The 14,034-nt window shown below is 38.7% G+C and overlaps 1 protein-coding gene across 1 annotated transcript; it reads right to left on the reverse strand.

Annotated features, from left to right (window-relative positions):
* Positions 1-631: 631 nt before the first annotated feature.
* LOC131304800 (ABC transporter B family member 26, chloroplastic-like) lies at positions 632-10,881 on the reverse strand. The gene is made up of 18 exons (XM_058332193.1): positions 9,592-10,881; positions 7,642-7,769; positions 7,401-7,443; positions 6,439-6,483; positions 6,236-6,358; positions 6,044-6,147; positions 5,224-5,278; positions 5,035-5,105; positions 4,773-4,875; positions 4,407-4,617; positions 3,643-3,716; positions 2,863-2,919; positions 2,703-2,777; positions 2,349-2,423; positions 1,992-2,273; positions 1,788-1,852; positions 1,637-1,697; positions 632-1,047 (listed from the first exon to the last, which is right to left on the reverse strand). Exons 1-18 carry the CDS (start codon positions 9,955-9,957, stop codon positions 967-969), a joined length of 2,019 nt encoding a protein of 672 aa, XP_058188176.1. The 5' UTR covers positions 9,958-10,881; the 3' UTR covers positions 632-966.
* Between the last annotated feature and the right edge of the window lie 3,153 nt (positions 10,882-14,034).

The raw sequence follows: 14,034 nt of genomic DNA on the forward strand, positions 1-14,034 counted from the left end.
TTTCGTCACCATCACCACTACCACCACCACCACCACTTCGCCACCAAAACCACCACTCCACCACCACCATCACGCCCACCACCACCACTACCACCACTCCCCTATCACTCCATCACCACCACAACTATAACCACACTGCCACCACATCATCTCCGCCGCCACCACAATGTCACTATTGCACAACTATCACTCCACCGACACCACTCACTGTCACCATTACACCATCACTCACTGCCACCGTTACATCACCATCACTCCACCACCACCATGACACCAACCATGACACCACTATCGCTAGAACGCCAATACCACCACCACCACCGCCACCATTCCATCACCACCAACACACCACCACCACCACCACAATCATCATTCCACTATTATTATAAGTACATTGTGACCATTAGTAAATTTAAGAGATAATCGGAACTAAAATTAATTTATCATTTTTTTAATTCAGTACTTAATATGTTTACCAAACAGCTTTTTAGCTAAAAAAATTTCAGCATTCAGCTTTCAGTACTTAATTTTTCAGCATTCAGTTTCAGTTTTATCAAACAGGCCCTAAGTTTTGAACTGAAGATTGAAGAAAGCATGTTGCGCGCGCGCGCACACACCAAAAAAAAAAAACTTTTATACCAACAACGCCATAAATTGATAAAAGGCAGCAAATGCTACAACATATTTTCCTTCCAGGTGTACACTAAAAGTCTAAAATACAACTATATGATGGCAACCACTCTTTCAGCTGCAAAACATCCCCAGGAGAGGTCACATTCTGTACCAGTTAGAGCATGCAGTCCCTTTCTCAGGGGATCAAAATCTGCGGGTCATGTCATATTAGGGAAAATGACGGCTCATGAAGTGTTCTGATAATTAATACCCGTCATGCCTTGGCCGTCATTTTCCTGTCATATTATGTCATCAGAAATATCTTCAGGGCAACATCACTATCCCGGCCCTTGATCAACCCAAAGCATCTGTTTTTGTTTTTACCAGCCGCGCATACAGTCCGTCCATGTGAAGAAGCTCCGCGTGGTTTCCCATCTACATAGATCAATCAGTGAACACACGGATTGAAGGGATAAAGTTTTTGTCAAACCTTTAGGATTTTACAAAAAGCTGGTTCTGAAGATCATATCCAAAAGCAAAAGCATAAAATGTGATTACGTGAGGCTTCCCAGAAGCATACAGGATGTTTTTGCCTCAAAAGGAGAAACAGAACAACTGTTATTACACTGGAAGAGCTTTTGAGGTGAAAGAATCTAAAATCAAAATGCCAAAAGCTATTGTAAACACCGCGAAAATGGGTTAGATTGCTCCGAGCATGATGATTACAAAACCCAAAGAAGTGATTTAGTCAACTTGGAGGAATGGCAAGGACAAAAGGGAGACCCATAATGGAATTAGAGTTGATGCTTTAAAACGACAAGATTGTCACTTAGTCGATAATATGCGGTCTCAAGTAGATAGCATAATGGGGTCGGAACTGGAGTAGAGTTCAATTGGTAACATACAAAACAAGATCAATTATTTAACACTGCTCAGAGATGAAAAACAGAGGTCATACTTAAAACTGCTGTCTTCAGATATTTTGACAGGCAATCAATTGATCAAAATACAAGAAAGGACTTACCTCAACAACTCGACCACTATTCATCACCATGATTCTATCAGCAGCTTTTACAGTAGATAGGCTGAGAAAGTTGGGTCATAAAGTCACAAATCACAGGTTCGACATATAAGAATTTCACAAGTAGGGAAACAAGAGTCACAAGGAAACTCACCTATGTGCAATGACGATGATTGTTCTTCTCGCCCTCCCGTCATTTCTGAAAGCATGAAGAACTCTCTAAGGAAAACAACAAAGAACGCATCAGCAGCAAAGTAGCAACGCTCCACATTCAGTTTCTGATTTTATATTTCCCTTTTAATTTGTTAGTTATCCGAATGATGTTTGTATAGTAGTAGAGAACAAAAAATTTGCTTACCGAGATATAATATTCATTGTCCGCATCCAGAGCGCTAGTTGCTTCGTCGAGGATTAGAATGGTAGGGTCTCTAATTATGGCCCTAGCAATAGCAATCCGCTGCTTTTGTCCCCCACTGAGCACACAATCGTCAACAATGGTCTCATAACCACTGGGAAGAGATGAGATAAACTCGTGAGCATGGGCTTGTTCAGCAGCCCATTCTATGTCTTCCTGTATGATGTCTCTTGAGCAACCATAACAAATGTTTGATTTGACATCCATATGCAAGAGATGGGGTTCCTGTTCAAATAGAACAGTGTAGAGTAATTTGGAGCAAGTCTCAAGTATTTCTTGCAGCTATATTATATGTCTAACCTGTCCAACAAATCCAATTTTGTCCCTCAGCCACCTGATGTCTAACTTTCTCAGAGGAAAGCCGTCAACCAGAATCTGTAATTCAGAGGTGCTTATACGTTAGAGAGTACTGCTTTCATGCATGACTATTGATTAGGAGAGATGATTCCAACCTGAACATTGAATAAAACCATTTTTTTAGAAAAGTTTGATACTTCCTTAAAAGGAGCATCGGTAGCTCGAATCAAAGTGGCTTTGAGAACAAAGCAAACTTATTAACCAGTGGGTGAAATAATCCATTATTATTTCCATCCATGTAATCACATACTCGACCCCAAGATCATCGCCTAATACACAAGTTCAACCATTGCATACCTCTCCATTAGTTGGCTCATAGAGACGAAGCAAAAGGTTCACTAATGTGCTTTTCCCACTACCGCTGAGACCGACCTTGACAAGATTAGCAAATGCTTTTTGTAATTGGATTTTTTTCCCCACAACGAAAGCAAGAGCAGATATAAATGGTACTTCTTACAATTGCGATCATTTCTTTAGCACGCACAGAAATGTTTAGATGCTCTAGGACAGGCACCTGTTCAAATGCAACAGACTAGTGGATGAGTACTTTCCACAAAAATAATTAACACAAGGATCAGCTTATATCAACTAGAGCAATAGAGAGAGGAACCATGAAGAAAATCCTAGGGAAGTGCTACCAGAAAATTGGTATTTTTGATATGATTCATGATTGTAATCTTATTCATGTCGTCAATTCATACTGCCACAACAAATATCTAATCAAATGGGAATATCTGGCAGGTTGACAAGGCAAGCTCATAATGGTCGTAACAAAGACAACAGTTTTATTAGTGAAAGTTTGTCGAATTAGCTTTTCAGATTGAAAAATGTAGCATAAGATTGGTTAAAAGCAGTAATGGCAAATAATATGGTCAGATAAGGTTTTAATTAATTAGATAACCCTAAACTTCAAGAAATATAGTACTTTTCAGGAACTATTAAGTACATTTTTGTTTTCATTTCTACTCCAAGCTCCTAACATCCTCAAACCAAAGCGGGCTACAACGATTGCTGTAGATGTAAACTCTGTACAATTAATCACGAAGAATATCAAACAGTTATACTCATGCATAGCAGAAAGAAAATAAATCAAGTTTAGGAATGGGAGGTGCTATGGTTTTTATAACAGATTTTTACAACTATTTCTGAAGAATCCACATACTCGAACGTATACCACCAAGAGGAAACAGAATGACTAAATAACTTCCAAAATATACCGTTCAAGAATGAAAAGTACCGTTAACCTTGAAGGATAGTAAAAGGACACATTGACAAACTCGATCTTTCCCATCAGCCTCTGCAATTTCATTCCTGCATATGGAAAGATGTACTGTCACGAAAATCATGTAACTGCTCCTGAAGATACAACAATTAGTCAATTACCATACCTGCACACACAAAATTACTGTATCAATGAATCTTTGTTTTTGACCTTTGAGGAGATCAAAGTGATTAGAAGCCCATAAGAAAGCCTAAGAGGATACTTACTGGGGTAATGGGACAGAACCTACAAATGGAGGATTTGGAGTTTTGGACAATAATCTTGTACTTCTTGACAAGATTCTAAACTCAATTGTAAGTGGAAAATAAACGAGAAGTGGGCCCAAAGCAGGCATATAATAAAGAAGATTACAGTTTTGGGGCAGTAAAATATAATTAGAAAAATAAAAATATGATAGTTAAGCAATGAGGGTAGTTTCAAAATATTTGCATCCTCCAGATACCTCAGATTTTATTATCCTTCCAGTATTCACAAGGGTCGCTCAGGAAGGAAAAAGAAAGAAAGAATAACTGAGCCATAGCTTTTTAGGCCCTTCTTGATGGACTCCTAATACTGTATTAGAATGTTTATCAATAACGAAAACAAGAATCCAATGCCCGAGTTTCCAACCAATAATCAAATAAACCACGATAAAGCAAACCAAGGTTCATTGACTCATTTAACAAAAGAGCATTTCAAAAGCCCCACGAGCTTATCACAAAACGCCAAAAAGTTCTTACCTTTTGATAAGAATTGGTCACTAGGCATGAGATTCATCAACTGGAAAACATTTTCGGTTGCTCCAACAGTCTGCAGCAAGGATGATAAATTGTCTTCCACCCTCCAGGCTGCATAAATCAACCACTCGCAGTATAATACATACTTCATGAGTTGCTCAGCTGTTACATGACCGGTCAATATTGACATTCCTCCTAATAATACAGCAACAACCTACAAGTTCAAGAAGACGAATATAGTAGAACCTTAATGTAAATCATCATTTAGGTTACAATGCACATGAACCATACGACTTGGGGAACCTGATCTAGTAAAACTGATCGACTTATCATTTAGTCCAGACTAAAACTTATTGACAAGAGCCAAACCTGTGTTGAACGATACAGAGTGCTGAAACTCAGATGCCAAAATCCATAAGCAAGACCTTCTCGAATGCCAATAAAGACAATTTTGTCCAGCCATTGCTTGTACCTACAAGAAAAAAGCATACATCATTGCCATTGGCCCCTTGATGTACAAAGAACTGAGACCACTACTCTACCTTGCTTGTTGAGAGTTATTGGAGAGGAAAGAAAAAAATAGCATGGAAATATAGATATTCAATAGAAGATTTACAGAGAGAATTATTGCCTTTTCAGTTCTTCATCTTCTGTTCCATAAACTCGAACAGTTCTCATCAATGAAAAAGTCTCTTGAGCAACCTAGCTTAACCAAAAAAAGAAAAGACGAAAAAGATGGTCATGCTGGAAAGAAATTTAAAAAAAATAAAATATGAACAAACCACTAAGACAGTAGTAAAGATTTGATTTCTGCTTTTACTTCATTCGCACGAGCACTGTACTCTTGGGTAAATTTGGCCGCTTTCTTTTGGTACCTACCAATACAAGAAAAAGGCTTCAGTCATACTTTCCAGAAACAACAAACTAAAATATCCTTATGAATAGAAAACCATAGAAAAGCAACTTGAATTAATTACATATATATTCAAAACATGTATGCATATAAATGATCGTTATGATTGGTTGGTATAGTTACTACCCCAACAGGCAGTCGTGACTAATAATACCAGCTTAAGTTAAATTCACCACAGGTTTTGATTTGCAAAGAAGTTTGGTAGTTTGATACATGAAAGTCTTTGTGCCTTTACTCTTCCTAGAAATTCCCCAAAACTAGAAGAAACATAAAGTGAAAGAAATAACTCTTTCTATGAATAACCAGAACTAGAAGAAAACATGTAAATGGAATAAACTAAAACGTAAATGGTACAACTGTAAGCATGACAAGGAAGTGATCTACAGAGAAAGAAGCAATCCCACCCGAAAGAGAAAAAAGGACACATGTTCTTTGGTACATGGACACAAGACTTATCATGGTTCCGCTTAACCTTAACTGTAGCAACATATGATTGTTTGTAGCAGTCAAACAAACAGTCAGAAGAGTGCATAGATTCTTATGCAAGGGAGCACTTTATAAAATTTGGATTCTCACATTTCAGAAATATAACCGTAAGGAGAAAAGGCACACCACAAATTAGGTCTGCAACTTAACATATGATTCGGCAAACAATTAAACAAACCAACTATACACTAAACCATCTAAATGATTGATCGAAAAATCATGTGTGTCACATTGCACTCACTGGCCATAAACTAGGAAGATGGTGGATAGGAGAGAGCATATCACCAAGGTTGACAATGCAAGCGGCCAAGATAAAGTCAACAAATTGATCAATGCACCTATGCCCTAAAAGTATAGTTCAACGTTAGACAAGAGTTAAATCTACAACCGAACGGCATCTAGGGAAAGACATAGTTGCAATAAATGAGTTAACCTGAAGAGCATTCCGTAATATCAAATGTATATCATTTCCAAGCACATGAGACAGTCTTTGACAATCAGCTCCAAGCCTGCTAGTCAAACCACCAACTGCTTCGCTATCAAAGAATGATATATCCTATATAAAGAGAACGCCACCATAAGCAACCTGAGGACTTTGCATAGAAGCCCATGCACATTATGTATTAAGCAACAGACCTGGTAAATAAGAGCGGTGAAAAAAGATTCCCTTAGTCGCTTGAGCTGCAGTCATTGTAGAAAGCACCAGCTGATGTTAAGTAGCTTTGCACACTTGAGTAAAAAGAAACACATTATGTCGTACATTCTATTGGGAGGTTTCTGAACATCATAATCCATACATTATGTCGTACATTAATAAGCTATCAACATCAACAAAGACAAGACTGAACAAAAAAATTATTCAGTAAATGGTTATCAGCAGCAACCCAGAAAAAATATTATGTAAATGTAAGTCTGGAAGGAGAGAGTAGAACATTATCCATAAAATACAAGTACGGCCTACAGGGTTGGAGAGTTGTTCTTGTTTTTTTTTTTTTTTTGGCTATAGGACCTTTGAAGAAAGAACATGGGAAAAACCTTGAAGGAGAAAGAGAAACCTCTTGCATTGATTTCAACTTCAGAGAATTGGAATTTCATTATTGTCAGTTTTCCAAGATGGACATGTGATTTTAATAATCTTGAAGGTTGTATGGATAGCGTTCCTGCATTCTTGGGAGTCCTTACAAAAGCCCTATTCATTTAACTAAAATTTGTTAGCTGTAGAGAAATAAACAAAGCACTATTGTTAGTAATTATCTATTCTCATGGAGAAAAAGGTATGTCAAATATAGCGAAGGTAAGAAACTTGTCAATCTGCATGTCAAAATTTTCAAAACAGTTAAGTGTTTATTCATGCCCCAGTTAGTTCTAGAGCATTTATACATGAAGGTAGACCTTAGAACCATCTGATGGTCATAGTTAAACTCCATCACAACGTCAACCGCTGGCTTGACATTCCTATATGTTGGATTTACCTTCATTGCTTGGGATACATACACATCTGTATCCATGCAGGAGCAGTAGTGGGATGGTAAATAGTCTCATTCTAACCAAATTATAAAATAAATCATGAAACAGGTCCACAATTAAGATGCACTCACCAAGATCATATTTGCTATCCCAAAGCAGCCACTTCGTACACCACTGAACCCCACATAAAATCACAGAAACAAACAATATCAAGCACCTTTCAGAATAAGGGGAACAGAGAGCCAATCACTACGTATGTGTAGTAATGACAAGGAAGGCGGTTACCCATAGGAATGGTTGTGTTAAAAAGCCTAGGCATAAACATCCAAGAAAATGCAACCACCCTGGTAGGATAAGAGGAGCAAAAAATACCTGCATATGCCCGAGGTCAAACACAAGAAAAGCAAGAGCTGTGAGTTTCTACAGAACACAACAGTCTCCCCACTCTGTGCAGAAAATACAGAAGCCGCCAATATATTTGGTATTGAGATCTCTGAAAGCTGTACACAAAGATGTCTTAGAATGTGAACCGTATATAAATCTGAATAAACATGATAAACAGTTTCCAGGATCAAGGGCCATACAAAGTCGAACTAAAACACCCTAACCAAAGCTTTAAATAAGTTACTACAGTGCTAGCTCTGAGATTCCATAGGGATAGAAATATAGAATGGTACTAGCTCTGCACTTAACTCACAATACATTAAAACAAGGGAATCCAGTTTACTTTCTGCAAACGTAAATGATGCAAAACCCACATGAAATATGTCACACAGACCCAGATATACAGTGTTTAGTGGGCCGAACCAACCGGTCCACAGAAGACCAATGGATCCCCAACCATGAAGTGGCTTAGCTACTGGGCTGAACCGTTGGGCCGGACTAAACAATCAATCTTATTTCGTGTTGGATATTTGAGCAAACCTTCTGTGTGATTCAGGCGTCTTGGACCGACCGGTGTGACCCGCACAACATGCGGAAGGCAGCTCGTGCATGTGACCATAACTGTCTCCTTCAGTAGGTCATACATGACATCAGCCGGAGCGGTTATCACGCATGTTGGACACGTGAATGCTTGGGAAGCAAGTCAGGAAACTCTGTGTAAAGGATAAGAAACTCTAAAAGAGGTACACCGCTTCTAGTAAACCTAAGGCTCTGCACCTTCTCCTACAGTCTCTCATTAACCATTGGAGTGCCTTCATGGTCGAACTCCGACCAGTTGGGCATAATGGTAGGTGTTCGTGTTGCAGGTCAGGGAGCAGAGCTTGAACCAACCCGAGATCCGAACCGGACGACACCAAGGGTTCACCGGTAGTTTGACAACCCCACAAGTTGTGGGAGTGTCTGTCATGGGGTATGTGTCAGATTAGTCTATATTTGATTTGGGATACTGCAAAATATACATATTCTTTTCTTTTCTTTTTTGGATCTGCCGTCTGCGCAAAATATACATATTCTCTAAGGTAACAAACCATTTCATGCATAAATGAGTTGTCTTATGCACTATTCTGTAATTAACTTAACCACTTTTTGATAAGTAATAAAATTTTGTAAAAGAAGCATCAAGGGGATGCCAGCCATGTACCGAAGAAATCGAGGAATAAAAACGCAAAGGTCCAAAAATAAAAAGCCCTATACACCCCTCTATATGCCAAAATTATCAAACATGTCAAAAAATTGACTCAAAGAAGGATTACCCTCCCTCTACTCCCAACTAAACTTAACCATGAAATATGCTTTCCATGCGAGTGTCATCAGACTCCTATGCCACATCCTTGCTCAAGCATCTAGCACATGGGTATATTTAATACGTTTCGAAGAGTCCATTCAAAAAACTAAACGAGTTAATGCAAGCAATTCAGAGAAACATTCTCTGTCACATTCATCGATCGCCACATAACAACTACTCTGTATATATGTACATTAATCTCGCCTAGTATGAATTCAAATACAGACAATTGCATCCATTCAAAAGCATAACCAAGCCAATGTTGTTAATTTCTGTGAAGCCTGATTCTGTTTGGTTCGTGCTTCACTGACTATTCCGACCTAGACAGGTGTATTAAGGCTACACGCAGTAGATGTAACTGTACTTCATTCTTCATTCAGTTTGGGAACCACCTAAAAATCTCAATACATTGCATTCTCCGTTTCATCTCTTGATTGTTCTTAGCGTGTTGAGTTCGTTAATTTGGCCGATTTCTCGAAAAATGCAAGCAATTCAAACATTCATGCTCTATCGCATTCACTCAAAACCCCAAATAACAACTAGATTTCGCTCAACCACACGAAGCATAAATCAAGACAAAGTCCAACACGCACCGCAGCTAAAGTAAGCGAAGCGACCGCCGCGTATGCAATCCATTTCTCTTCACCAACCAACGCCCAAATTCGACGAAGAGCAATCAAAACGGTAACCGGCTTCGCCTCTGCTTCCGTCGTGTTTTCTACTTCATCCGAACCACCGCTCAGATTCCACCACCTTCCACCCGGTAACAGATGTCTAGCCCTAGTTTGTTTCCCTCCGACAGCTGAATTCTCGACGCGAAAGCGTTTGTATCCGATTAGATTGGGAGGCAGGAGTTTGGTTTTGGAGGTGAATTGTGAATGGATGTTTAGAGGTTTGGCGTGGTCGTAGCGGATGTGGTTTTGGTTATGGAGGTTGAACGGAGGTACGGTTGGTTTCATGGTTTTGGGATTTCCCGGCGACTCGGAGAGAACTAGCGGCGTCCAAGAGTGTGGAAAATGCGATTTCCCCAATTGGGAATCCTTGTGCGGCTGTGCCACGTTTCTGTAAGGAAAATTTCAAAAAACACACCTGAATTTACACATAATGTCTCGTAAACGCCTGAACTATTCGATTTATCAGAAAGAACACCGAAAGTAAACGCCCGCTATGAAATTGGGCACCTGGGTTCTATTTCCGTCCATTTGGTAACGGAAAACGCCCGTTATGTGGCGCAATTGGAAAGCAAAAAGGCTAGGTATACAACACCAAACGCAATTCTTCACATATATGTAGAACCAACACACATTAGTATAATATTTGAAATTGTATTTGTGAACAGATAATGATAAGAAAAAAATATACTTTAGTATTTTAAATGGAGTGGAATTAAAACAAAAAGGCTAAGAGCATCTCCAGCAGATTTGGGTAAGTCGCCGGTGAGATCAAACTGGTGAGATCCCTCTTTTCCCGTTTTCAGCAACCTTGGCTAGGCCTCACATCGACGGTGGGATATTTCTCACTTCGACGACGAGTTAGATCTGCTTGCTCCGGCGAAGGTAAGAACAGTTGATGTACTTCAAGATACTCCGGCGAGGTTTTTGCAGCTCACTTGCCTCTCTCTCCCTTCTTCCTCTTCTCTGTTTACTTAAGGTCGAGTTCAGTTGTCAACAATTTTTTATCTTCGTTCAGTAAATCAGTTTCCCAGTGAGAGTTGATTTTCCAGCTAATTTTTAGTGAATCAAAATGAAAATGAAAATCGATGGGTTTTGATGCTGCGAGGTGGGTTTTAAGGTGCAATCTCTATCTCTCTCTGAATGGTTTTGAGGAGCTCCGGTGGGTTTTGTCGGCGAGGATGTTGGTGGGTTTGGCAGGCCAAGAGGCAAGTCGGCAAGGGATGTTGAATTTAATAATGCTATATTTGGATTTGAATAGCTTGTTTGCCTAGGTTGCTGGGTAGTGGTGACTAGCTAAACTAAATAATTCTATTTTTTCTAGCCAATATACCTAGAAACAGGTTGCAATAACTGTTGCAGATGCTCTAAATCTAATGCAATGTATATCCAAGAAGTAAATAACTAAAGTAATACTACTACATATCTGACAAAACTCTTGAAACTCTACTCCTAGTTAAAATAGCTAGGAAGCCCTAGCCTTTTTCCGGGAGCATTTGGTAATTTCGTCACACCTCCGGTTTTCCCGGCAAATTATTTATCCATTTAATCTTGGCGCCAAAGAATGGCTTGAGTTGGGTTCCCGCCAAAACATTCGTCGGGCAGCGACAAGGGATGGGCCGGTCAGGTTGCGGGCAGAGTCCGAATCGGCGGCTCAAACCGCGTAGAAAAACCTCAAAAGCTCCCCTCGGCGTTGTGATGGGTCGCCTTTACCAATTTTTTTTAGAATAACAAAAAGGGTATATTTTTGGTGAGGCAAAAGTTAAGTTTTACAGCGTCTCCTTAACATTATATACTCTTAAATTAGTTCGGTTGATTGGTGAGCTCACTCCCACACAATTAATAGGGATTCGATTCTTGGAGTCCGGCCGCAAAAAATTTATTTTTTGTGAATCACTTGATATTGGCAGTGATGGCATGCATTTGACCAGGAAGAGATTAGTCAAGGTACATCTAAACTGACCTGAACATCCTTAACCGTTTGGAAGAAAAAAGCCTCTTAAATTAACAATTAGAAGATTCTTCTACTTAGGATTCCATTCAAGCCCATGTGTGTATGTCCTCTCTTCCCCATTGGATACCCCAATATGAAAATAATAATACCAAGACAATCCACACATGCAGTTTGACTGGCATAATTTCTTATTCATGAAGTTTCACACTTCGATGTGCTATTAATACAAGACTGAGTGAATAATGTTACAGGCACATCACTCTAATATACGTGTGGGTTTCGCACATTTAATTGTGAGATGAGATCCATATTGCCATACGTATGTGAAAATAATGTGGTCGGGGTATGGCCGATGTGCCCGTAGTATTATTGTTTTTAAGTTGCGGAACATCTATGAAAATTATTATATATACTAATATACTTATTATTTTCAGATATCGTTTGATTCTTAGTGAACAAAGGTGTTCAGACTTTGAAAATCCATTCCACATATGTTTGAAAAAATGGGTTGTTCGTGAACAGTCCATAGAACTTCGTTGGCAAAAAATGCACAAACTGGTACTACTGTTTCATTTGCAGCATTTGTTGCTCTCCAGAAGGAAGCAAATATTAAAAGAATTGAAACTTATGCTACAAGTCCACTAAGAATCCAATGTTAATAACCTGACGTCATTGGTATCCAGCTTATACACCACCATAAGGACCTGACTATGCAATCCAAACCTCCGAAAAAGCTAGCGCGGTCACATCAATCACGGCCCCCACTTACTTCAGGGTACTCATCCGGTCAAAAATCAAACCCCATATCTTGAAAAGTACTCTCAAAATCTGGACATCTACTTAGACCAGTGAGGCAACCTCTGGGTGTGTCACTGCTTACAATTTGCTTTCTTCATTAAACTAATTTAACTAGGCAGAACTGATCCCCATGAATCTTTCTTTTGGTTAGGCTTTGTTCGGTTCTCAACTTAGTTTTAGTTTTTGTTTTGTTTTCAATCATTACCCTACTTTTTTTCTTCAATCATTACCCTATTTCTCCAATTATTATTTTCACATCTCTCTCTATCTCTCTCCAATCGTTACCCCTATCTTCAATCATTACTCTATTTCTCTCTCTACCCACTACCAAAATTAAACTAAACTAAACTCCCAACCAAACACTACCTTTATAGTTCTCATACAAGAACTAAACAATAGTTTTATCTTATGCAAAATATCATGTGTAGCTTGAAATTATAAAACTGTCACATATACACACATTTTGTCATTGATTAGTGCCCTTAAAATGTTTAGTTGTTTTGTTTTGGTTGAAAGGAAAGTACTAAAAGAGCCCAATGAAACATTTGTTAATGTTGAAAACAGACAAGCCCTAAGCCCCACATAGGATTCCAATCTATCATTACTACCCCCATACTTGGTTGTCCTTGTGTATCAGATGAACTGCAAAAACAGGAATTTGGGGATTGACACAGAGAGGTTCATGTGGAGGTGGGCTACGTGGGTAGGCCATAGGAAGACTGAGGATCATTAAGAATAACAGAACAGAGGGCCTGAAGAGAAGTACTTGGGCGCCAAGGAAGGACGTAGGACATTTTGATGATCAATGCTACAAACGTACCTTCAAAACATAACACCCACACAATCTTGTTCGAAACGTTAAATTACTTTTGATTCACATATATCTAACAATTCTGAACACAACTTGTGTCCGAAGTTGTGTTTTAAAGATATATTAATTCTAGACTTTTCGCATTTTGATGGTTACTTAATTTGTGTGAAACACTCAGCTTCTCTGCAGTTCAAACACGGACCACAACGTAAATTGTAAAAAGAAGTCATATCTTATGATTAATGATCCATATTTGTTAACGACTCTTTCCAAAAGTAGTTTACTTATTCCCGGGAAGAGTTTTTTTAACGAATATAAACTATTAAAAACACATTTAGATTGTCGAGACTACACAAACTACTCTTTGCGATTGAAACCCAGATTGCAAAGAAGCCAAATTCTTGTATGACTAAAATATCACTGCAGCATTACAGCCACGAAAAAGATCTACTCTTTAAGTATGTTGACCGATCCTTTATTTGCTTGATTTCCAATTGGACAGGGAATTTGTTGAACTCAGAATGTAGGGCATAAGATGAAAGAACTTTAAAACGTCAACATATACACATGAACATTAGATTAAAAGGTGATTCAGTCAAGGTGCAATCTATTGATAGTCACAACTGATTGACTAAAATAATCCAAAAAGAAATAATAAAAAAAACTAAATGGGACTACCATTTCGCTTGCAAGGTTTTCAAGTACATATGTATGTGAAAGACTCGAAACATACATGTAATTTGTTGGACATCTCGGAGTGTACAAGTTCAAACGCGCATTCCAATTAATCTCTCGATCGGAA

Source organism: Rhododendron vialii, chromosome 10a (genome assembly GCF_030253575.1).
Source record: "Rhododendron vialii isolate Sample 1 chromosome 10a, ASM3025357v1".
In the NCBI taxonomy this organism is placed as follows: domain Eukaryota; kingdom Viridiplantae; phylum Streptophyta; class Magnoliopsida; order Ericales; family Ericaceae; genus Rhododendron; species Rhododendron vialii.

Coding starts and splice junctions, on each gene's coding strand:
- LOC131304800 (XM_058332193.1), bottom strand. CDS start 9,957: ATGAAACCAACCGTACCTCCGTTCAACCTCCATAACCAAAACCACATC. Junction 2,424..2,702: donor ATGAGCCAACTAATGGAGAG/GTATGCAATGGT, acceptor TCTGAATTACAG/ATTCTGGTTGACGGCTTTCC. Junction 2,274..2,348: donor AAATTGGATTTGTTGGACAG/GTTAGACATATA, acceptor CTATTTGAACAG/GAACCCCATCTCTTGCATAT.